Genomic DNA, 26,899 nt, shown 5'->3' on the forward strand with positions numbered 1-26,899 from the left:
TATAAAAATGAACTATTTTATTTCCTATCAAATGAATAAATAAAATATTCTTTTTATTTTCCTTGAAACCATTATTTTAATAAATTTATTTCTTCTTATTTATTTAATTATAAAAATCTCATCATTTTTGTAAAACTCTATTTATTTTTAAATAAAAATATTTTTTAATTTATTTTACAAAAAATGGGGTGTTAGAGAAGGGATTGAAACCTCAAATTCACAGTCTATGTGCAAGAGAATCTCTCTCTCTCTCTCTCTCTCTCTACATAACTATTTAACAAATTCCAACGGTGGAAATCTATACAAATGAGTTCCAAAGATGATGTCCAAATTTCAGGACGATCCAACGGTTAAAGAGTTTAGGATTATAGTTTTACTGGGACAGGTATGAATATATGCAGGAAAAATATAGGGTTTTTGAGAGAGAAAGAAGAGAGAGTCAATTTGGGGAAAGAGAGCATAGAAACATATCATAAATGTAAAAACTAACCTAATATATTTTTATTTATAACTAGGGTACTCTGTACTTAATATTTACTCTATTTTTCTTTATTTTATTATTTTATAAAAATGAACTTTATTTTACTCTTTTATTAAATAAATAACCAATTAAAACATCCATTTATTTTCTAAAACATCATTTTACTCCATTTATTTTCAAATGCTATGAAATTCTTATTTTAATTAACAAAAAATATTTTTTCTCATTTATTTAACTTTTTTATTTATTTTACAAAAAACGAATGTTACAAGACTCTCCCAAGAATAAAGTCATTCCAAAAGACCCTCAATGGAATGAGTGTGTGTGACTCGTGTTTAAACATTAAACAGACCATATGAAGATGTTATTGCCGTTGAATCTGGACTAAATTGTTGAAAATTAATGCATGATAAGAATGATTAAGGAACACGATTCTTTTATGTAACAAGAACTCGCTATCATTTGCATTCAAAATTCCCAGTTTTATCCAGTAGGATACTGATTTGTAAAGTTTATCTTTATCTTTTATCCTTTTGTTACAAAAGTTGTGTATATATACGCATGTACAACCTTTGGTTAATCAATTGAATGCAGGATAAGGATTAAATATTACCAGTTTATCGATTAGGAATTTTAAGCAAGACAATTTGTTGTTTTTAATTTATTGGTTCTGAAAAGAGAAAATGGTTGGTCGCTGCAGCAATGTGATGCTTATTCTAGTTCTAGGGAACATAGATCAAAATCTGCATATACTCGTTTAACTGAAAATCATATCTAAATAACAACCAGCTTATGAATTGACAAAAGGGGACAAAAAACAATGACACAAGGGTATTTTGGAAAATAAAGCTACAATTTTTCATTTTGGAGCATAAGCATATAAAACGATAAAGTAATGTTTACATTCCCAAAATTTGGTTACAACCAAAACACTAACAACGTTACAACATTGTCCTAACCTCTGCGCCCAAGAAAAATCAATTTGTGTCAAACCAAAAAGTTACAGCCTAAATGGAATAAACATGGCAAAAGACAGAATACAGGGGGCCTATATTGCCTCTAATTATCAAAGGTCTGTCTTTCTCTTGTGCTCATTTGATGCATTCATCTTGTGCTGCAAAAAGCACACTAGCACTTGGCAGCACTACTAGGTAGTGTTAGAACCACTCCACTTTGTTATCATGCCTTATAAAAAACACTCTATTTGTCTTAGGATATCCAGAGTGGCTGTAAGTTGTAGAATTCAAAACTAAAGCAGAGGTGAATTTGTATCAAGCCATGTTCAATTGTTTAGACTCTCGACATATTCTATTGCTTTCCTCTTCACAGATTCAATCCGTTCTTGATCACCTTGGGACATCTCATAATCAAGATACTTTTTGAATAAGAACTGTCAATCAAGACAACAAAGTCCTAAGTGAGTCTGACAGGAAAAATTCCAAACATCAGCAAAACTGGTAATATAGATGCACACACCTTCATCTTTTTAGGTGGGAGGCTCAGACTAACAGCCCTTTCAAACAGTGCATGAATGATATCTTCGTCTTTATGTTGAATTTCCTATAAAGTACACGAGAGAATGTTAGGTTCAAAATAATATATTAACACAAAGAAAATGAGGTGGAGAAGGATATACTTGATCAAGATAAACACTCCATAAGTCTGTTCTCTTTGGGTACTCCCGTAGGATTTTTTCAAACATGGATCGCCCTCGATCTGGAAACCCAACCTTGAATTCAAGAATCGCTGTCTGAGAGAAAAATTTAATATGCTTGTGTTTAGGAAGGCTTAATGAAGCTCGATCAATGACCGGTTGGATTCCATCCTTGTTTTGCTTCAAAAGACTTTGTATACGCCTCAACCAAACCTACAATCCAGTGCAAAATAAGTTCCATAAACATTTTTTATCAACATCAGAAGAGTAGATTTATACTAAAAGGTTCACAATACTTTGCATGAATGCTTGAACTTCTTTGTCATTTTATTGAGAAGTTCATCGGCTAAATTATGCTGCTCGGTCCTCTCATACATTCCCAAGAGTGCTAGGTAAACCTTTTTGGGATCATTGTATTGTAGAGCTCTTTGGAATACTTTCATAACAGCCTCCTACACAAAAACACTAATTAAGGATACTCCACATAACAACATTAGTGAATAAGCAAAAACTGAAATTGCTCTTGCTCTCCCCCACACACTCTTACCTCTCTAGGGTTTCCATACTTATTTTCCAAATTAAAGTATGCCTTCCAGATGTTAAGCTTCTCGTTCTCTTCTCGGATATTTATTGTCCTCAAAGCCCTTCAAAATTATAGATTCATTGGAATAGAAAAATGTCAAGTCAGATGACTATGGTAATACGACATTCACATAGATGTATGGAAATACACTGTAACAAGTAGACATAAGTACACTGTTGCAAACAGAAACTTGAAATACACAATCAAGGGAACCAGCAAACTACATGAATTATTTCTCTCCACTTTTGCCACCATAAAGATACTAGTTAGCAAGCAATTGTTAGGCTCAAGACACTCTAATATTTAATTAACAATGACAACACATTGAAAACATCATTTAACATAGAACATATTAAAAGTTTTAATTCAAGTGCTGAATCTTCATACTTCAGAAAGTACATAACATTGATTCAAGATACTTTTGTCTTCTGTTGTAACCAATCCGGATCAATCTATGAAGGAGGCATTTCAAGTAACTGTTGAAACAATGTAATTTGTAGGAGGTACCATCAAATCATTTAGATAGCTGAATGGTTTGAAACTTTGTTTCATGTTTTTGTTTCTTATTTTCAGCAATAATTGCAAAAACATCTTGTTTTCACTTGTTTACTGGGGGGGGATCACCAATTCAATATAAATATTAAAACCAGAACATAAAGTGAAGACAATGTTGTGCTTTAGTAATTTTTAGTGAAAATAGGTTAGCATACAAGATTACTTGTTTATATGCAAACACTCTTACTCCGATATATGAAGGTTGAATGCTTAATAGCCCAATAATTGACCCAAAATAAACAAAAAAAGAAAACTGTTAAGACCCTCTTGCCCAAGATTTGCCTTAGAATAGGAATATGTTTATGGCTCCTACGGAAAAGCTTAGGATTATACAATTCAAAATCAACATAGTCGAGTTTGAATTTCATAATGATTTTAAAATCCACATACAAAATCATAGTTCATCAGATGTACCTTTCAGCAATTGAGCGGGCTTTCTCAACATCAGCCATAGAAACCATGAAATCCATATATTTTATCCAGGTGAAACTGCTATTAGGAGAGCTTCTAATCAGCCTTTCAAACTCATCAGCAGTTCTAGGGACATCGTCCTCCAGTAATCTTTCCTCAGCAGCCCTTATTTGCTTCTCCCTGTACGTCACATTAGAATTAAAAAGCAAAAGAGAAAAAAATGATAGAGGTAGCATTTTATAGAAAGCAAATGCCAAATAACTATAAGCCTTATATTAACCTCTCCTCCTTTGCTTTCTTCTTTTCACGTCTCTTATGTTTTTCATTTACAATGTCTTCTTCATTTGCATGTTCTTCACTTTGACTGTTAGCATTATTTGCATCAAATTGATCAAAGTCATCAAGGGCAACATCAAGTGGTGGAATGTCTGCCCTTTCTTGTGCTTGTGAAAGAATTGGGAATTGATTAATTTCATCCTCAACATCAATATTTGAGGTTCCAAACAAACTACTATTCATAGAAGTTATAGACTTCATTCCATCCACAATAGGTTCATCTGATTCTTCCTTGGATGGTATTTGAAGCACGGTTTCACCCCTCATATATGAATTCTTCATTCCCAAAGAAATTCTGTGTCTTTCTTCATCCACCTGATGAAATATGTTACAGAAATGCAAGTAATTAGTAATTTAGTACTTTAATACACACGGATCAGGCAAGAAGGCCTATCTGACATAGGACAATAAAGAATTTGAGATATGGACATATCACGAACGTGAGTTAGTTCACACAATTCAATGATAATTAAGATGGAATTAGAGTCAGAATAAGTTAGCATAGCATTTAGAAGTGTTCTGGAAGGGTTTTAGTTATCTGTCTACTATGGTTAGAGATATTCAAGCAACTTGTACACAAATCCATTGGATTCCATTTTTTTCCTGGTGGATTTTAGGTTGTCTGCTAGAATATACCCTTATTATCATACAACCTTCTGAATCCTAATTATAAATATATTTATCTGACGAGATAAAATCAACATATTACAGAAACATTAACAGGTCTCATGCAAAGCACTTCCAATTATACAATATACATACAGAATAATACACTTGAGATTGAAGGACAGAATTAAAACGTTGTATTTCTCATTGATTAATTCTGTACAAAGAGTGTATGAATACAATATAGATACAAAGGATAGGCTAGAAAAAAAAAGGAAAGGATCAACAAAATCTAATTGAAATCTAGAGATATGATACTACGAGATACTAATTACCAAAATATCAAAAGCTCCCTATTTTCCTAGAAATAGGTTATTGGAGATATAAATCATATCATATCTCAACAAATACAAACAGTCGCAGTTAATAGCTAGAAATTGCAATGTAAATTAAAACCAATAGGCATATAATCTCCTTTGTAAAAACATACAAACCAGTAAAATATCCAAAGCTTTTGTATTTGAATTACCTTTAATATTCTTGCCTTTACTCTCTCTCCAGCTCTATAGTTTGCTTCAATGTTCTCAATACGGTTATCAGAAATTTCTGATATATGGCATAACCCAACCTAGATAAGTTGACCACAGTCACTTAAGAGAATGGTTTATGAAAAATCATAATTTCACATAAATACGATCACAACCACGAATACATTTTGTGGATAAAGCTGTAAGTATTTGAGGCATCCAAGTAAAGAAATGGATAAAACCATGAAATTAAAAATAATATTATACAATGCATAGACTTATAAAAAAGCTAAAAGCATGAAAGAAATAAAAGCTCTCATTTCTTAATTTCTTTATCATAATACTTTTTATTACAAATACGGACAAGAAATGGCTGCCAAGGTTGTAGGAATACCATGTTTGTGTTGTCAATTGCAATGAATAAACCAAATGACTCAACCCGCTTAATCCTGCCAGATACAACATCTCCAACATGAAATTTACTCAAATCAATAATCTCAGATTTGGGTATATTGGGAGCCGTTGACATCTTCAGTGTAACTTCAACACGATTTGAAAGAGGCTCCACAGATGTAACCCTGTTATTCGCTGTCTTAGTACATTTCTTCACATATCTATCTCATGTCAAGAAGTAAACAGAGACAATATGTTGATTACTTACCTGCCAATTACAAGTTTTCCAACAGGAAATTCTTTCTCAGGTTCTTGAACATATTGTTCGGAAAGATTGGACAGAAGAATTTTGGCATCAATCTTTCGTGAGAGCATAATGAAGCAACCTTTTGATGTGACATTCTTAATATAACCCTAGCCAAAAGAAGACAAATAAATCATAAGATCAAAAATACAATATTTAGAGGAAAAAATACAGAAAATCCAATAGAACTCGACCAGAAACAGAGAATGTGTGTATTATTATTGTGGTGCCTCCAACACCCAAGACAGAATACAGATGAGTTTCGAAGTCTCACCACCCTCCACTTCCTAATTCCCGATTCTCTCTAATTCCCCTCTAATTGACTATTTATAGTTTCTTAACTAACTAACAATTAGTTATCCTAGTTGTTCTAACTAACTGACAATTACTAAGGCTCTTATCTTCCAAGGATATTTAATAACATACCCCTTTCCTCATCTATCAAAATCCAATAACGATATGCCACCAACCAATCCATGCTTAGCTCAGCAATAAATTATCAGCGCAGAAAATCATCAAGGACCAAAACTTACAATTGGTTTTTGTATAGAGCTTGACAAGTACCTCTGAGAAACTGTATCTTGTAATCAATTCATGCGAGGAAATTAGGTTCTTGAAAAAATTGAATCTACAATTTATTTTATCATGGCATTCTTAATTGACATTAAACTACTGCAAACTAGATGGTGTCCTTGTAATGCAAAATCAAACAGTTCAATTGACAGATTCCTCAGTAAAAGATGCTTCCTTTACAAATGAAAGGAGTACAAAAGTATTTGCCTTTTTTCTCAAAAAAGAATTATAAAAGAGAGGAATGATAGAAAACAAAGGTGCTCAGATGTCCTCCTGAATAAAATACAAAGAAAACTGAAATTTAAGAGCAAAAAGCTTGGGGGAAAATCAAGAGAATGTAAGTGAGATTACAGCATTTATCTCTAAAAAGTACCCCCATCCCCCATCCCCCCCCCCCCCCCCCCCACAAAAGTAAAAACCTATGCCCAATTGATTATTGTTAGAATTACAGAGAGAGTAGAATCAAGGAATATTATATTATTGATTATATGATTAGTACATAGAAGCTCTATATATGGAGCTGAGTATAGAAGAAGGTTTCTGTAACTAACCGGTTACTAACTACCTACAGCTGACAGATAGTGGCACTGGCAAGCAACAACTACAGTACAGTTACAAGAGTAGTATTACTCATGCCCATTACACAAACCATTCTAACAATGATTCATTCAAATAAAATTTCTAAAAACATAACCTGGGACCTGGCACATAAATGATGAATGCTATGGTGGTAAGCAAACACTTTGCATTAAATAAGCTAACATAAACCCTAGATTAAAAAAAAAAAAGAATTATGACATGGAAAAAGACAAAAAAGTCCCTATACCTTTACAATCATATCAGGATGAAGATCCTCAATCTTCTCCACACATTTGCTGTTAGCATTCCTGAAAAATCAACAATTAATAATAGGATGAAAATTATCAGGTATAATAGATTCAATTATATTATTATTATAGGTTTTTAACATAACTTTGGCAACAGCCTGTGCTTTGAACAGAGGTAATAAACCAATACAACCAATTTAAATATTAGTATGATGAAAAAGAAAAAAGAAAAAACAGCACAGGCTAGGACTATTTAAAGATTGATCTCAAAAAAAAAAGATTGAACAAGAAGTATCAATACTAGTACTTACACAGCAGAATCCTGGGAAAGCTTCACATTGGAAGATCCCAATGACAAGTCAACATGAATAGTACCCTTGACAGTGTGACTGACTTCAAGCACTATACATTTGACAAACTGCTCTTCATGATATCCAGACAACGGATCAGGCACCCATGTGTCTGCAAGTTCAGTAAAATGTACTTTTCCATATGTGCGAGGACCAACTTGGACAAGCAATCCACCAACACCTGGAAGTATTTTACTAACCCTTCCACCTAAAATATCTCCTTCATGAACATATGCTGTTAAATCCTTATCCACAACATTAGTTAGTGGCTCTTCACTAGTTCCGCAAGAAAGAGTAGAAAAGGGGCGCACAACCAACCGCAATAGCTTCTTCTCCATGTTGACACTTAGAATATGACCAGAAACAGGTTGTCCAACATGATATCGATTCTGGAAATCCTCAAGCTCACTGGGTTCAGTAGCACTATCAAGAATATATAGCTGAGCCCTTACATTTCGCGATATTGTTAACCAGACCCATTCACTTTCTACTTTATATACATAACCAGCCACGCATTGCCCAATTTTAAACTCAAGATTTTCAGATACATCATCTATATCACTGGAACCTGAATTGGAATTGAGATTATATATTAAATTGCAGGGAGACTATGAAAATTTTCATAATTAACAGGTACAAACTGTTGAGATATATTTGACTAGTAGATACTGACGAGATAGAATTAAAAATTCATAAGAAAACAAACTTAGGAAAATAAGGGCAGACTAGAATAGTATAAATGGATACCAAAACAGAGTTCAATCATGGGTGGGGATGAAAATATAATTACCCTTGCTTCCAATGAACATGTATCTGATATCAATATCAATATATAATGATAAGAACAAATACGGCTATAACTTATAATATAAGGATATTAGGATGTCAGGTCAAATTAATTCCCAATAAGAATGCAACTGTAGGATCTACTCCCAAGCACCACTCAGGTAAAGAATAAAGATGAGTCCATACATGGCTACATGCTTATGAAACAAATATTGGCCTTCAATTTAACCCGTCTTTCTTCATATATGTTTCACAAAATAACCAGTATTTTAATCATTCACATAATTTCCGGCTAGTGGTGTACTTAACCTGTAACCATTTCAGGTCTGACTGATAGCTCCCACTGAGAGCCCTTCCGATTGCCATCTGACTCATTAGGTTTTGCAACAATCCTTGCTGTCACTGTTTGCCCAACTTTGTAGCTAGAGAATGGATTTTCCAAAACATTTCCATAATATACCTGTATATAGGCACCCAACTATTTAGAAAAATACTAAAACTAAAATAGATAGCACATCAACAAAAGGGCAAACGTTGCTGCAAGGAAACATTAAGGTCGCTGCTATGTGAATTTGGTCACAATTTACAGCTACAAAAACAGCATATCAGCTAAGGGTAAAGAGCTCACATCTGACACTCTCAAGGCCCCATAATGGCAGAAGCTTTGTTATCAAATCTACAACTTCAAATGCTAATTTTAATATTGACACCAGAAAAACAGAATGCTTACCTCTGTTATGTGAATCCGGCCATATAGACCAAATCCAAACTTCAGCTTCAGTTCAAGCGTTTTGATGTCAGTAATCTGGACAACCATATTATAAAAGAAAATTCATGAAACACATTTTTAATTTGTCAGAATAAGAAATACTACTCTGGACTCAAATATAACCAAACTAGATAAACCCACATACCTCTGCCTCAACCAGAGTTCCCACTTTGTAGCTAGACTTCTTCTTGGTTCTTTTAGAACTAGATGATGTCTCATTGACCACATCGACAAGTAAGAGCAACCTTCCTGATGTTTCAGGACTTGGAAGAGCCATAACAGTTGCAACAACACTGATCAAGTAAAATATGCAATGCAATGAGTTGTGGGAAAACTAGGCAAAGAAAATGAAGCTTCTACTCATGAAAATAATTTTCATATTTAACATCAAAATGATATTTTACTATAAGAAGTATTTTTCAGAATCTTGATATATCTTCTAGCAATGGAATACTTAAAAGGGCATACATGTGATGTTCCAATTCCTTTGACAATAAAAAAGCATATGCCTCATGTATTCCAGGTAACAGGAAACAAATTATGATATGAACTCATGAGACAATTATTATGCATAAATATTTGGCCTCCAAACACAAAATGATTAGCGATAACCCAATAAAACATTGAATTAAAAACTGTAACTTTACAAGTAGAAGCAGACACAAGATTAGGGAGTAGAAAATGATTCTTAGTAAATGATCAACACAGGAATCCAAGAGTACAAGAGTAGGGAAAAGAATTACACAAGTCCAAAATTTATGAGGAAAAAGGAAAGTCCAAAGAAATTCCTCCAAAGAATACAAGATGATAACCAAAACACAAGACAAACAAACAGAATATAAACGAGCATTTCCTTGCATCCCCTTGTATACAAAGAAAAAGAGCATTTAACCACAAAATAAAGACCAATACAATAAGACAGATTGTTACTACAAACTCTTTAATGTATTAAACGAGGAATCGAAGTCTAGGAATCACACAGGTGGCACTGGCCAGGCTGCTAACAGTCATTCGAGTGTGTACCCACTTTACCATCCAAAATTATTGGAGGCACCATATTACTTAGTCTTGGACACAAACTTTTGAGTAATGTTTAGTTATACGGGATAAAATACATGTGAAAACCTGAGTTGATACTTTTAATCAGCAAATTTTGTGCTCACCTCTGCCCATTTTGGTATTGTTTATGAGGAAACCTTTGAGCATTATAGTCTGATACTGATGCATATCCTATAGTGTAATCATTTTCTGGAATTGATAGAACCTGCCTTGTAGATAATAATTTCAGTAAAATATGTTAATATGCATGAACAAGTTTTACCAGAAGATGGCTAACGGTGAAGAACAATATTAATACTTGCCAGGTAATTTTCTTTTACAATTTCCACTACTGCATTCACAGTCTGATGTAATACCAAGTCCTTTGATGCCTCCCTTCGACGTTTCTGGAACCAAGGTATTTCATTAATTTGGTCAAAGTAGGTCAAGAAAGAATGATGGAAGAAGCCTCGTGCACAAGGCTGCCTTCTTAATAAAAATTTGAATGCCCATTATAGAACCCTTAAGCATAACATTAAAAAAATTCAAACTGTTTTCCCTTCAGATAAAAAAAAAGGAATGTTAATTAGAGAGAAGAAAGAAACAATGCAATGAGATAAATTTCATAAAGATGTTTCCATAGCATGGCAGCAAATAATTTTTATCAAAAAATTTACTCAGCTTTTTCTCTGCCATGTGGGACAAAAATGTGATATATATGCATGAAGACAGACGAAAGAGGCAAGGAGCAGAAAAAAAAATTCCAACCTTCTTGTTGGTACGACTTATGGAACTTTCTTTAGATCTATTAATGAACTCTGGTTTTAGAGTTAACTCAACAAGCTTGTCTGCCTTTCCAACATCAAGAACCAATGCTTCCACTATAGAGCCACTCTCCAAAATAGTTCCAGCCACTATGGAATCATATCAAAATGAGAATTGGTACTTGCACTTGATAAGAACCATCCAAACATATTAGTTAATAACTAAATACCATGTGGGAAGGAGAAAAATTACACTGATAATTGGCAATAAAACCAAAAACATCATTATAATGTTCAAAGCTTATAACAAGTCCAACATCCTCAACAGCCTTAACTTTGCCTTTTGCAACCATACCAATGTTAAATCCTTCATCCCACTTTGTATCAGATGCACCAGAGCCACAGTATTCCAACCTTGCAATCTAATTCAAAGATGCACACAAGATAAGAAGTAATAGAAAAGGGAGAGGATGTGAAAGGAATTGCTGACAGGAACACAGGAGAAAATTTATCCAAGAGGCAAATAAACAAAAATAACAAAATCAAAATCTTATTTTTTTTATCAAAAATACATAGCATTACATTTTTTTCTATGATAAGTCAAAGAGCAATTCACGGCCAGAATTTTTTTTTCATGAATTTAACTTTAAATTTTCCAAAATTCAAGGTTGACTTTTAGACAAGTCAATATGTTAGAGACCACTTAACTATCAATAATAATGTCAACTCTTCGGGCAAATTTTTGGCTCTCTTATATTTTCCAAAATTTTATGTAAAAGGAAGCACAAACTGTAAATTTGGAGATCTGGTTCTATTAAAACAGCTAGATATAACACCTCAGAAAAATCTCATAAGAAAGTAAATAGTAAAACTGCATTAATCTAGTTGCAGAACAAAATGAACACCAACATCATTTTCTAATCAAAATAAATGAACATATAGATGAACAAATGTACTCTAGGTATCCAATTCTATTTCAAAAATAACAGTTTGGAAAGAAATTGAGTAAGCCAAAAAGCATGTATTGTGGGCATATGAAGCTCATACTTGAAAACAGCATAAGGATAGGCATATGTGGGTGTTAGCATGCATAAAATGAACAATTTAATAAGTAGAATGATAAAATGCGAGACTGTGTGTCAATAATATTAGAGTTACTTGATAATTCTTTATACCTTGTCATCCATGAGAAAGTAGTCCTGAATAAATGATGCATCAGTTGAAGAACAAGCTGTCTGCTTTAGAGAGAGTGTTACTCTACCAGTTTCACTACTAACCTGAAGTTTTTTTAATAAAAAAAAAGAGTATTTGTATTACACTGTTTTAGCCAGCACTAAGCTTTCATAAAATTGATATACAGCCTGAAATATACTAACATTGGATATGTTGCTGCGAACTGATTGCCCAATGTAATAAGCTTCCAAAATATTGCTTTTCTGGTCATCTGCAGCCTATACAATAGAACAAGGTTATCAGGCTATCATATGCCTAGGATAAAGTGAGGTGTGTAATAGAGAAACAAAGGGAAGGGGATTTGTTAAATTGAGATACCTTATTTCTAGGAGCAAAGCCGGTTAAATGACCAAGGAAACGAACAAAGCAGCCAGACTCAATTAAGTTACATATATAGCCCTGCTCCATACACAATTTATATAGCAAAAGAAGAAAAACTTTACAGCATGTCACTGACAAGCAAGAAACTAAAAAAAAACATGACTATCAAAAAAAAAGTGCTGGAAGCAGTTCATATATGACATCATCACTTACATGCACAACAGAGTTAGGATGTATCTGATTGATATCTGCAGGAATCTGCTGAGCATGTTTAATAAGAGAACTTTTGGCAGACAGGATCAAATTGTTTCCCTTAACATCTACATTGATTAAAATGAAACATTAAACTAATAGTTGCAGGTTTATGATATAAGTTATCAACTCGATAGATGACACTGAAAAGCAAAACACAGAATAATAAGAGTGAATCTCATTCATATCTAAGAAATAACATTAATAACCTATGTTGAAGTTTCTGTTTCACACACAACACACAGTTTCTTACTGAAAACTGTTGAAATTAAAGCAATAAAATTCTGAATAATTATGATGTTGTGATGTAAAAAATTGACCTCTTATTTATTTTCAAACCTTAGGTCAAGTAAAATTATAGTACAAAAACATAATAATTTTAATGATAGGAAGTAAGTTAAAAAGTAGCTGCTACACCAAAAATAGAAGGGAAATGAAATCAGCCCAGCAATGAATGTCTAAGTAAAAAGATGTTAAAATAGAAACAAGAGGAATCAAACTTATATATATAACCATCGGGAAAACTTGGATTCTTCCCTAACTCTAAAAGGTAAACAAATTAAGTATCAAACCTTAATAAAATGACAAACACACAGAATTGTTAACATTTAATGCCTAACAGCTTTGCCCAGGCATTAACTGTCATGACATATGCTACTACAAAGAACATGCTGAATATCTTAAGTGTACCTAGAACCAGCAGTTGATCAAAATTATATCCAGGTTTCAATACTGAGTGCATCAAAATAGCTTGCCCTGCAAAGTATGAAGCTACAATTAGCAATTACATTAGGAGTAAGCAGCAATAGGAAAGCCTTTTACCAACCATCAGGGAATTTTTACCATGATGATCTGCCAAGTGCTCCATGGATATTGTACCCCTTGAGAAACCACTTGCATTGACATAAACAACAACAGCATTAGATGTTATTCTGTCAACAGCTCCTGAAACAAGGCTACCCAACGTAACCATATCATCTTCAGAAACACTGTCATTTGAATGTAACATTGGATTAGCATAATTTGTACCCCAGCAAAGTGAGTCAGCAGATAGCTTCTTATTTTACCTGACAGAACTTAAACTACTTTTTACATTTGGAAGAAAACATATGATCTCACCAAAAAATACAATTTGACAACAAGCAGAAAGGGAAAGAAGCAAACCTTGTGGGCTTTATTATGAAACTAAGGTTGATCCTCCGTGAAGCAGGAATGCAACTTATGACCCGGCATTTGACAGCTTGTCCAACATTGTACACTGTACCTGGATCAGCACCTGGCTCTAATCCAAGTTCAGATCTGCTCTTAAATCAAAACAATGAATAACATAGTTCTAGTAAGAGAATAACACTAATACTCACATCACAACTGGAATGTAGTCAACATATTACAGTCAATGAGTTTTCAAGATGCCACAACATAAAAACAGGAATATAATACAAACCAAAAATAAAGGCTTACAATTGAAGAGTTCAACTTTAAAATTGGGTCAACCAAGATAGCAAGAAACTCAGTTAATAACTATGGATCAGCCGCAATAGCATGTTTCATGTTTCGAAAAAACGCCACCGAATAGCGGTGGCGTGGCGGGTTTGGGATGGCAGCGCCATGGCGGTCGTGGCGGTTATGGCGGGGTGGCAAAAATGGCGGTTTTTTTTTGCTTTTTGTCCGCGGTAGGAGTTGGGCTGACCCGACCCAACCCTACCCGGTTATTCATTCAACTAAAAGACCCTCCCACGCAGCTCTGTGATTCAGAACAGCCTTCCATCTAAGAGAGAACCCAACCGCGAGCCTCCCCTGCACCCAGCCGCGTCCCTCCCGCACCCCGCACACGCACACAGCCGCGACGACCTCCGGCAGCGACGCACCGGCATGAACGGCGGCGACGAGCTCCGGCAACGACGCACCTGTCACGAACGGCGGCCTGCAGCGAGAAGTTCACGCGAAGAAGACAAAGTTGTCGCAAAGAAGAAGAAGACGTAGGTTTTTTTAGTTTTATTTTTGTTGTTTGACACCCCCTGTTTTCTGTCTGCAGCTTTTTTTTCCTTTTGCTATTTGACACCCCTTTTTACTTTTAACAGTCCCATTTTTTTTTCGTATTTGACACCACAACTTTTTTAACTGTTCAGTCCTCTTTTGAATGGCTGAACCATCATCCGATGCTGCTACTACAAGTGCAACGAGGAAAAATAAGGCAGACCCAGGCTGGAAATATTGCCATTCACTAGTGGAAGGAGATACAAACACCATTGTTTGTAATTTCTGTGGAAAAATCACAAAGGGAGGAATAAGCCGAGCCAAACAACACCTGATTGGGAAGTCGGGCAACATTGTTGCTTGCAAGAAAACTCCCCCAAATGTAGTCGAAGAGTTGAAGGAATATATGGCTACCAAAAAAAGTGGGACCACTTACAGTACTTCTGGCAGTGGTAATATGGCAAATATAGGAGATTTTGAATTTGGTGAACCAATTGGATGTGATGGAAGTGAAGAAGATGAGTTTGCGGACTCTTGTAATGTTGCTGCAAGTGCAAAGACAAAGTGTGGGACTAAAAAAGGACCAATGGACAAATTTTGTAAGAATCCAGAAAATGCAATCAATCGGAGAAAAATGGAGATGTTCAGGCAAATGAACATAAGAGAGTCAATGGATAAGAATGAAGTATTGAAGGTGCATCAACATATTGTTCGCTTTTGGTACCAAGCAGGTTTGTCATTCAACCTCATTAAATTGAAAAGCTTTGAGAACATGGTTGCAGCCATTGGTCAATATGGGCCACATTTGCCCATTCCTAGCTATCATGACATCAGAGTTCCACTCTTAAAGAAGGAAGTTGAATATACTGAAAATTTGATGAAAGGCCATAGGGAGCAATGGGTCAAGTATGGTTGTACTATTATGTCCAATGCATGGACTGATCGGAAACAAAGATGCAACATTAATTTTTTGATTAACTCTCAAGCTGGTACCATGTTTTTGAAGTCTGTTGATGGCTCTGATTTTGTAAAGACAGGTGAAAAGCTTTTTGAGCTTTTTGAGTTGCTTGATGCCATTGTGGAGGAAGTTGGAGAAGAGAATGTTGTTCAAGTTGTAACCGATAATGGGAGCAACTATATTTTAGCGGGTAAGTTGTTGGAGGAGAAAAGGAAACATATTTATTGGACTCCTTGTGCAGCTCATTGTATTGATTTGATGCTTGAAGATATTGGGAAGCTTCCCTTGATAAGGAAGACAATTAGAAGGGCAATTAATCTAGTTGGGTTTATCTATGTCCATTCTAGTACCTTAAGTTTGTTGAGAAATTTTACAAACAAGAGGGAATTGGTGAGACATGCTATTACTAGATTTGCCACTTCTTATCTAACCTTGGAAAGGCTTCACAAAGAGAAAGCCAATATTAGAAAGATGTTTACTTCTGATGAATGGACCTTGAACAAGCTATCTAAGGAGCCTAAGGGAAAAGAAGCTGCAAAGGTAGTGCTCATGCCTTCTTTTTGGAATAGTGTGGTTTACACTCTTAAAGTCATGGCTCCACTTGTGAAAGTGCTTCGTCTTGTGGATGGTGAAAGAAAAACAGCCATGGGCTATATTTATGAAGCAATGGACAAGGCAAAAGAAACAATTATCAAGTCTTTCAACAACAATGAAAGCAAGTACAAAGATGTGTTTGCAATCATTGATAAAATATGGAATTGTCAGCTTCATAGGCCATTGCATGCAGCTGCTCACTTCTTAAATCCAGAGTTCTTTTATGACAACACTGACTTGGAGTTTGATTTTGAGGTCACCAATGATTTGTTTGAGTGCATTAAGAAGTTGATTCCACAATTTGATGTGCAACAGAAAATTCTAACCGAGTTGCATCTTTACAAGATTGGTGCTTACCACTTTGGTTCCGACTTTGCAATGGCTCAAAGGAAAACCCATTCTCCTAGTAAGAAACTTTTATCATACTATTTTTTTTATGTATTAGTGTTATAATTCAAAATTCTAAGTTATGCTCTTGGTTGGTAATTGGTATTGCAGCATATTGGTGGCGAATGTTTGGGTCACAAACTCCAAATTTGCAGAAGCTAGCTATTAAAATTTTGAGTTTGACTTGCAGTGCTTCAGGATGTGAAAGAAATTGGAGTGTGTTTGAGCAAGTAATTGTGACAAAACTCTAACTATACTTTTTAATTTTATTTAATTTTGATGATCAAGTTTTATTTGGAGTATATTTGAGATTGAAATCAACATTTATTTGTTATGTTGTAGATTCATTCCAAAAAAAGAAATAGGCTTGAGCACAAGAGGTTGCATGATTTGGTGTTTGTCAAATACAACCAACAATTGAAGCAAAGATATAATGCAAGAGATGAATTGATCCAATTTCTCTTAATGATATTGATGTATGCAATGAATGGCTCGTGGGAGAGATGGATCAAGATGATGATAATGATGCTGGAAATGATTTGGTATTTGAAGATGATGATGCTCTAAATTGGGCAACTGTGTATCAGGCTTCGGGGGTTGGAGAGTGTAGGATGTATACTAGGCGGAAAAAGCAAAAAACAAGTGTTGCTGCTGCCCAAACTTCTAAAAAATAGGCAATGGTTGTTGGATCTTCATCAAGGAAGCAAAAAGCAGTCCAAGAAAATGATGAGGATCTAGATGTTGAGGAGAATATTGATGTTGAATCTGAAGAAGAAGAAATCATGGTCAATTTTGAGGCGTCTGATGGGGAAGAGGGAGAGGGAGATGCTCCATTACCATATGATAACAACGAAGATGATTATGTTGGGATTGGAGAAGATGATTAGAGCCTCAACCTTCACTTTGCACTTTGCATTATGTTTTTATCATTTTCTTATTTTGAAATTTGAACTCTTCAATGAGTTTATTTGGTGTTGGTACTTGATTATTGTATGAACTCATGAAACTTTTTTAGTTTATTTGAATGCAATCCTTTGTTTTTTTCAATTTCAATGAGTTTATATATATGTTTTTTTTTTGTCCGCCATGACATTCGCCATTTTCCGCTACGTCATCCGCCATATTTTTATGGCGGAATTTTTACTTTCCGCCATGAACCGCCATTCGCCATTAACAACATTGGCATGTTTATATGGTGGAACTTTAGCCTTCCACCATTGATAACACTAATATATACTCCCTTTGGACTCAAATATAAGCAAAAATACCTCATTTCACACTTCCAGAGGGAGTATATATGTATGCATGAGTGTGCAGAAAACTTACCCAAAGTATTCATAATTAACAATAAAATGTCATAGGTCTTAAGAAAAATATACAAGTGCATTAAAATAAAAGTCTAGGAAACAAGCAAACTTAAAAAGACATCCATATTTTTTAAAATACAAGACATCTTAAAGCATTCAATAAAAATTGAGGGTTAGTGTAGCACAAAGAACAGAAGTTGAGGATTCAGAGTTCAGTACATAGGTGATTCAAACTTCAAAGTTCAATGTAGAGGAAAGAATGGAGGGTGGATGCCATTGGAAATACTGCCTAAGATGAGTGGGTATTGGTAGAATCAATAGGGTGAGAATCACAAAGTTAATAGAAGTGTGGGAAATTATAACCAATTTGGGATTTCTTTTTTAACATTCTGAAAAGGGAGTGAAATCTCAACTTTGACCCTAAAGAAAGCCCCCAAAACAACAGTGTTGAGGGCAAAAATGAGTTTTCATAATAGTGCTGTAAAATGCCAGGGCTATGGCCGCTATGGCGGAATGGCATGGCGTTTGTTATGCCAACCACCATAGGCAGTTTGTGAAGGGAGGCCCGCTATGGTGGCGCCATAGGCTGCAATGGCGTGTTTATATGGCGGACTTTTGGCCTTCCACCACGTTACGCCATTGAAAACACTGTTCATAAAACATCATTCTAGCGCAGCTATAGTGACTACGATTGAGACTGCTATTGCCTTTATTGAAAAATGCACCACCATAATGCCACTATAGCAAATGATTGATAAATATGATACCCAGGCAGAAAATCCAATTTAAACAAGGTTCTAAATCTTTTCCATATAAGAGAAAGGTACAAAACTAAACAATAAAACATCCTTCAATATCATGTGAAAATAATGAAAAACATGATTAGATAAACAGAAAAAAATATTGTAGAAAAAAAAAATTAACCCCATGCATTGCCAAAATAAAATACACTTCATTAATTAGAACTCTTTTGGGGCATAAGACTATATACCATTTTATCTAGTGAGAAGAAAAGGCTTCAAAGTTCAAACATTTAAAAATCCCATGATAAATGAATGATAAGGGAATGAGGAAATTAGTCAAGAGTAAAAGGTGAAAAATGAAGATGAAATTTCCAATAATAAAAGCTCGTGATTTAAGCAAACATCAAAATATAACTGACTGTTATCATGACATAAGTATACAGATAAATCAGACACTTGCCTGGGAGCAAATCCTTGGACCCCATTGTAAAACCGTACAAAGCATCCATGAACTTCAATCTTTGTTATCCATCCATGGGTTATCAAACCATCGGTTGCATCAGCATATGAACTAATAATCCCAAGTTTTGATTTAACCTGCAGAAATATCATATATCTGATTCAGAATTGAATACAGAACTAATAAATTGGGGTAGGGTGGGGTGAGGGATATTAATAAATGCTCCCAAAATTTCTTCACCGAGGACAATGAAGAGACAAACATGCCTATTGAAAGATGTACACAGCAAAAGGAAAATTTTTATTTATTATTTCTTCAAACCCCACACCCCATTGCTCCCACATGTGCTGCTCAACACATTTCATTAACTAAAGGGTGTCATAATGGTAAACATGTCATAGAAATACATCACTATAAAGTAGTACTACATGACCCTGGTTTCACTACATACTCAGGTTCAAAACTACAATATCCTTCACAACAGGGATAATTAAGACCACAATGGAAAGACAAGCAAATTTAGGTGAAAATTATATATACTGAACAACAGTGCAAAGATTATCATATTTTTAAAATTTGGGTAGGATAAGTGTTAGGATATAAGGAGAGGGGAAAGTTAGTTAAGATAGTTAGACTAGTAAATAGTAATGGGTTAGTTAATTAGTTAGAGGGGTTTATTAGATATAAATAGGATAAGAAGGATAGGAAAGAGGGAGATTTGTTGTCATTGTAAATTGAGCATTAGCTCTTTGTGAAAGGGGAAATCCTTTGTGAAGGGGAAACCCTTGGAGGAGAGTTTTCTCTCCTATTTTCTGTTCTTTTCTTACTATACAGTAAAATTCTTTCTTTTCTTCATCATTTCAATTCTTGGTTCCTAACAATAGGTCCGACCTGCATGGCAATTATATTCAGGGAAGGCTTTTTTTGGTGAATGGAAGAAAGATATTGGACGCAGTCCTCACTGAAAATATAGTACAACAAAGAAGCCAAAGAAGAAACTCTTAGAAGGAACATATTATCCAACAACAAAGAGTCAGATGAACCTTACTTTTGAAAGTCGAGAAAGATAATTCACGATAGGTATGAAAATATAATTGACGGATCCATAAAGAAACATTTTACAGGATAACTAAACTAAAAAAAAAGAGAAAAAAATTATAATAGTGCCTTTGAGATTGAATAAACTGGAGAAGAGTTCACATGTAGAAACATACAAGGGTTTTCTTGTGTGTAACTGTCACTCGTTTTGACTTGCAACCAAGCACACGGAAAACCAATTCAGCTCCCACCTGTACCATAATCCAGGTAAAAACTTCAGTCACATAATGTCTTAACTGTCCCATCACAAACATTTACCATATATGGTCTGAAGAAACAAAAAATGACAATACTAAAAATAACTAGCACAAGTTTATAGAACCTTAAATTTTTTTCCAGGCTTTGAAATTTCCAATTCAGACATATGTCGAAGAGGACAAAGTGCCTTCACACCACCTGGAATTTGCACTATAGCGCCAAAGCTGTCAACTGAAAGAATCTTAGCCTTCACCACCATGCCAGGCTTGACATCAGAATGAGTAAACACTTCCTCTTCTAAAGCACTAGCCTGCATGATATGAAAACAAAAAAAGATGATTAATTGAAAACCTCCTACTAACATCTATGTCAACATTATTCCATATAACATCAAATTTAAAACTGTATCCACACGGAAAGCCATTATACAGAGAAACAACAGACTAGCTCAGTTTATGCAGCTACCTTTTTTATTTCCGAAAGACATGTCATTAGTTTGCACATTCAAGAACATATTTAACATTAATAAACTAGTTTTCAGAGAGAATAAATTATTGAATATAGAACAACTAAATTATATTGCTTCTACTTTGAAAAGGTCATCACGTTCTAGTTACATCACACATGAATATCTATGATTATGGGAATGAGATAGACAAAAATGACACGAACTAAACCTTGGAGCTTTTGAAACAACTGAAATGTAGAACATAATCATGAATGAAAAGGTTGGAAGCAATCTAACATGGGACACTACAGAAGAAATGAACTTTCAAAGGATATGATACAGACCAGACCAATTATACTCCTGACAGAGCACTAAAAATTTAGAAGAAAGCTTACAATTAAACAAATTATTATTTCTATAAGAGATTAGAGCCATTAGCAATTCTTCCAAGCAATCAAGACAATCATAAGAATAAGCACTCTAGAATGTAATAACTCCTATATCCATCATAAGGTCAAGCTCTTAAAAGTACTAATGCACATTAACACAAAAAAAGACACATAATACCATTGTGTGATGGCCCACATACATAGTCAGTCTACAGCAATCAGACTGAGGTTACAAATGATCAATAAAGAAATTATCAAAAACATTTTCAAATTCAACAGATAATTGATGTTCAGACACAAAGGACAACTTGATTAAATATTAAAAAAGTGTATAATAGCTTGCAGCTTGCCAGTATATACCAATACCAAAGCTGGTCAGATAACAAGTGAATCATAAATAAATGAAGTTCCAACTTGACTGCTTTTATAATGTTCTATGTTATAGGAGTATACTTACTCAATAGATAGTTTTCTTTTCTCAGCTATTGGGTAAAGTTTTAACCATGGTTAATAGTGAGTTCATAGTTAGTTAGTTAACTGTCTTACTAACTGACTAGAGTTAGTTGACAGTTACAGTTATGTAACTGTCTATATAAACTGAGGTGTAACCGTTCCTTCCTTGGGTTGAATAATATCACCTTTCACCTCAATTCAGTTTTCAATATTCTCTCCCTCACTCACAGATTCTCTCCATCTCTCCAAATAACCCATTCTCATTCTCCACATAACCCATTCTCCAAACAAAAAGACCTAAGATGATAAAAAGTATGTGATTCAAGTGTAATACCAACATAAAAGGCACTGCAACCATTCACTTACAGATGCTTATCATCTTTTAGAAATTAAATTAAGTAAAAGTACAATGACAACCTTCAAAACTCCTGTAGCAATTCCTTCCAAATATCTTAACCCAAGAATCCGAACTCGAACATGATTTCCTTCTTTGTACTTCTTCTCAAGTTTTGGGATCTCCTCAGCAATATCAGATATCTGTCAACAATAATTTCAATGGTCATTTTCATTTTGCCTGGTGGGGTAAGGCTTAATTGTAATTGTAATGTAGTTGAACATTCAGATTTCATACTGTAAAAGTTTTGTAACATTAAAACTTGTCCAAACACTACGTACGCTGACAAAAGCTGGAGTTGGCTCCGGAATTGATGGAACTTCAAGCAATAGTCCTAATCCTCTATCCACCCTAACAACTTTTGAGTTGTCATATATATCTCCAATTTTAACATGCTGGACAACAAAGACAGTTCATCAGTCTCCAACATGGAACGCATGATTATCAATAACAATAATAATTATGGAAGCAACAGACAAGAAAAGCATCATTTAACAGCATAGAACGGTTATTACTTGTGGGAAAGAGAATAAAAAACAGTTTCAGAATCCATTCCATGGATTGAAATATGTCATCCTTAGAGCACCAAGGATATTTAAGCTACAATACTTACAGAAGGAGGGGCCCTGTTCTGAACAAGATGTGGATTCAGTGTCAAACCAACAGCTCTACTTGATGGATCAATGAATAATATCCGAGAAACAACCTAGATAACATAAAAGGCACTTAGAAAAATAGAACAGTAAATTTAAAAGAAACTAGCCTGCTTGACAGCACAAAAGACAGAATCAGCTGAAAAATACACCAATTACATTGCAAACTCAATGTGAACACCCATCAAGGTAAAGAAGTAAATATGAAGCTAAGAAACAAAAAACCAACATGATGATGCATTATGAATTTATGACTGCAAACAGAAATCCAATGATGCCAAAGAACTAAGTGCACAACCATTGTTTTTTATGGGAGGGTTGAGTAGGAATAAAAAAGAATTTCTTTTGATAAAAAAGTAACACCCCTAAAACAACTCGTTTTTAAATCTGCATATGTCAATCCACTTGTATTATTTATAATTATAAAAATTACACACTTAAATTTTAAAGCCTTACACACTTAAATTTTAAAGCCATATACTTAAGATCAGTTGAAGAAGCCTAGACAAGAGAGCTTTAAACTGCAAGAAGATTCTAATGGATCGCTTGTATTACATTATGGATCAAATTCCTCATCATTTTTAGCCTAAATGGTGTCTGCCTCTCTCTGAAACAATACAGAGGTGCCAAAAATGCCAATGTAACCAATTACTATACATGCTAAGGCATAAAAAAAATTATCCACTAGAATATTATATCAGATGATGCAACACATGCATGAAAAATCTTGCACTCAATAACTTGGTACGTCATACAGAAGGAGCTTCCAATGAAAGTATTTCAGTGTGTCAAGCAAATACTGGGATACAATTTGTCTGTTGAAAAAGTTGTAAAAGCTGCAAAGGTGTAATTCAAAAGTACCTTCTGAGATTCACTGCACTTATCCTTCCAATTTTTTCCAGGATAAATATTTTGCAAATGAAACAGATCAACCTGCAATGAAAAGATTCTAAACATTAATGTTGTGAGAGCATTGAGTTTGTCAACAGAATCTATATACACAATTGAAGCATTCCATTTACAACAATTGCAGGATGCACTTACAGTTCCTGTGAAGTATGTGAGAAATGATAACATAACACCATTCTCAAGGATTGACTTCACACAGGCATTTACCAGCATTCCTGGAACTAGAAGATCAATTGATAAACCTCTGAGGTCCTTGGTCTGCATTAAATGCACAAAGAAAATAAGTTAAATAACCAGTCAAAAGGGAAGTGAGAATCATTAAAATAGATACCAAAATGACAATATAATTAATACAGAGGAAGCATACCACACTTTTGGTTATTGTATCAGGGTCAGAACTCAAGTAAACCACTTTACGAACTTTATCAATGCTTCTAACCAAACCCTGCAGAAGTTTCCCAATTTTTACTTCACCACCCCAGCCTTCTGCATAAGAAAAGAAAGGCAAAGAAAACCACAAATTGAGCTTGGTTCAATCATGCCAGACAAGATGAGCAGCAAATTCACAGCAGGAGCTTGACTTTTACCAGCAGAGCTGTTTTTTGGTAAGAACCCCATGAAAAAAGGTAAACCAAAATGAAGAATGTAACCATGATCTTCAATACTCTTCACATATGCAGCAAGGACCTGAATATATGTAGTGCACAAAAAATCAAAACTTTCATCTATCATATTCCATAATCCCTATGACACTCAAAGGCCACTGAATATAGTGAATGAATTAAGAACCACAACAGGCTACAATATGAAATGCATAGCAATCATCATAATGGTGGATCATAATAGCACAATAAATTGTATACAAAAAGAACAAAAACTAGTTATTTTTATTTTATTTTATTTTATTGCATTTTTTACAATGTAATAAACAGATTTTAAAGAATACAAACAGATTTAAGGCAGCATATTTCTTTATTAAAATTAGCAATTGCTCAGTATAACTGATTTAAAAGAATTTTTTTAAACAGAAACATTTAGCAATCAAAATTTATAGGAAATTCTATTCTGAGTTTAAATCCTATATTTTTTTTTATGGAAAGTTGATTTATTATGAGCAAACATGAGCATTGTAAGAATGTGACACAATAAGCTAAACAATATATGTAATCTAAAAATAAATAAATTAGCAATAAGTAGGCAAATGCAGTGTGAATTAAATCCAACATCCATACAAATCCAAATGCCGCCATCAGCCATCCAGAGTAAGGTACACAAATACAGAAGCCTAATTTAATTATGGGAGACTAGGAAACATATTGACTCCAATATACACACAATAATTTAAGGTTAATGTCAGCATAGGATTGTTTAAATGGTGTTGAAATTACTCTTCCAAATGAAGATTTTTGTAAACATATTATTCACCTTGAGATGCATCGTACATATAGCCAGGCTCGAGTATGTCATAATTGACCATCTCTTAAAAATCAAAGGAGAATCCTAGTCTAGATGATTGATTAAAAAAAATGTTAACAACAAATAATTTCATGATAAAATAATGGCATACCATGCCTTCCTGAACAACATCCAAGTTGTAGTTCTTGTGCAACAAAGAAAGACGCAAAGAAAGCCAAATTTTCCTGCTTCCTTTCTCTTTCTTGTCATCATCCAATCTCAGTACAACACAAGAAACCAGCTGCCCAACACAAAATACACCAGAAAGGAAAATTTCCCCAACCTGAAGCAAGAAGGAGAGAAACAAAGAGATGAGCTAAAACTGATGGGCAAACAACAAGATTCAAAAATAATTAGAAAATTTATGTCATAGTGAAGATATGTGTAAACTGTAAGGATCGCAGGAAAAGAACAATCAGAATTTTACAAAAATACTTATTGCACACCTCAATTTTGTCGTCAAAAATAGGATCTACCGCATCTGAAGCGTGAACTAAACCACGTAAACCCCCTGGTAAACTAACTACAAGGTCTTTCTCATTTACTTCAGCAACAACACCCCAAAGCTTCATTCCAGGAGTTATATTCTGGCATACATCCAAGTACAAAAAGTTTAAGCACAGCATACAGACAAAAGGAATCCAAAGGTATGTTATCAATAAGCCAAATAAAAAAAATGCAACAATTAAGACTAAAAGCATATTATAACAATCGGTTTGAACATTCTGGTTGTAAAATTAAATAAGAATAATAACTTTAAAAAAATAACTTTTAACATTTAATTGAATTCATCATAACATGAATATAAAAACTCAACCCTCAATCATGGAACCAAAAACTTCCCGGTTCTATTTATGTAGCTATGCAAATGCACATTAAAGCCCATATACCATTGCAGTTCGCCAGAGCTATGTTCTTTACATAAAATCACTTAGTGAAATTCTGCTCTAGAAAGCAGAATAAACCACTCTCATAACATGCAACACAAAAACATGTAAAAATAACCATTGATGTACTTAGTAACATTTGCATTGCTATAAAAATTAACTTAATTAACTTAATTTAACAACAAATTTGCATCCTCCATTCTACAAACTGCTGCACCCTACCCTGAGAGTAATTTTATTCACACGCCGCGGCAACTTTCCGGTGATACCGTTGCCGGAAAGCGAGCCCCAGTCATCTGCGGCTTCATTACTCTTACCCGACGCATTCTTCCCCTTCTTCTTCTTCCTCGTCTTCTTGGAGGGATCCTCGGCGCCAAACTCATCATAATCATTCCTACCCTTCGCGGAAAATTCTCCGCCTAGAAGAAACACATTCAATTGAAATCCAAATTCAAATTCAAATTTAAATTAAAAAAGAAAAAACGAGTATTCAGGGAAAATAGAAATAAAATAAAAAAATAAGGAGAGTGATAGTTTGCAACCTCGAGGGAAATCGGGAACCTCGTCTTCTAGTGGCAGAGAGAGTGCTTCGGACTTTGCGGCGGCGACGGCGATGTTTTGTTCCCTCTTTTTCGGTTTGAATATTTTCTTAGAGGCTTTATCGATTTTCGGTTTGTCTACAGAGTCGTTCTTCTTCTGCGGTTTTTTTGAATGCGGTGCCATGTCGAAGCGTTTCTTAGCTCCGCAAGGTTTGCGTTGTGTTGTGTCGCTTGAAGAAGGAGGACGAAGAAACAGGGTTTAGAAGAAGGGTTTTAGGGTGGGAAGT

General features: G+C 34.5%; 1 protein-coding gene across 2 annotated transcripts; it reads right to left on the bottom strand.

The window, feature by feature from the left end:
* Nucleotides 1-1,315: 1,315 nt before the first annotated feature.
* LOC100797745 (rRNA biogenesis protein RRP5) lies at nucleotides 1,316-26,899 on the bottom strand. Of its 2 annotated transcripts, none has more exons than XM_006587114.4 (40): nucleotides 26,616-26,899; nucleotides 26,296-26,492; nucleotides 25,633-25,773; nucleotides 25,299-25,469; nucleotides 24,319-24,418; nucleotides 24,099-24,217; nucleotides 23,867-23,989; nucleotides 23,684-23,755; nucleotides 22,783-22,875; nucleotides 22,451-22,564; nucleotides 22,193-22,312; nucleotides 20,610-20,795; nucleotides 20,404-20,478; nucleotides 19,190-19,326; nucleotides 13,928-14,062; nucleotides 13,607-13,752; nucleotides 13,454-13,519; nucleotides 12,725-12,831; nucleotides 12,509-12,589; nucleotides 12,334-12,408; nucleotides 12,133-12,234; nucleotides 11,211-11,379; nucleotides 10,962-11,107; nucleotides 10,517-10,600; nucleotides 10,319-10,419; nucleotides 9,301-9,448; nucleotides 9,117-9,191; nucleotides 8,696-8,846; nucleotides 7,562-8,168; nucleotides 7,250-7,298; nucleotides 5,815-5,960; nucleotides 5,548-5,731; nucleotides 5,156-5,254; nucleotides 3,965-4,335; nucleotides 3,688-3,864; nucleotides 2,683-2,779; nucleotides 2,432-2,587; nucleotides 2,118-2,348; nucleotides 1,958-2,041; nucleotides 1,316-1,871 (listed from the first exon to the last, which is right to left on the bottom strand). In XM_006587114.4, exons 1-40 carry the CDS (start codon nucleotides 26,794-26,796, stop codon nucleotides 1,764-1,766), a joined length of 5,724 nt encoding a protein of 1,907 aa, XP_006587177.1. In that variant the 5' UTR covers nucleotides 26,797-26,899; the 3' UTR covers nucleotides 1,316-1,763. The 2 variants fall into 2 exon arrangements, with proteins under 2 accessions (XP_006587177.1, XP_006587175.1); XM_006587112.4 differs by having other exon boundaries at nucleotides 7,250-7,310.

The sequence above is a fragment of the Glycine max genome, chromosome 9 (genome assembly GCF_000004515.6).
Source record: "Glycine max cultivar Williams 82 chromosome 9, Glycine_max_v4.0, whole genome shotgun sequence".
Taxonomy (NCBI): domain Eukaryota; kingdom Viridiplantae; phylum Streptophyta; class Magnoliopsida; order Fabales; family Fabaceae; genus Glycine; species Glycine max.

What these genes read in the sequence shown, in the direction of transcription:
- LOC100797745 (XM_006587112.4), bottom strand. Translation starts at nt 26,796, where the DNA reads ATGGCACCGCATTCAAAAAAACCGCAGAAGAAGAACGACTCTGTAGAC. An exon ending in TCACATACTTCACAGGAACT is followed by an intron (nt 23,756 to 23,866) that starts GTAAGTGCATCC and finishes TTTTCATTGCAG; the next exon opens with GTTGATCTGTTTCATTTGCA. An exon ending in TTTTATTGCCAATTATCAGT is followed by an intron (nt 11,108 to 11,210) that starts GTAATTTTTCTC and finishes ATGATTCCATAG; the next exon opens with TGGCTGGAACTATTTTGGAG.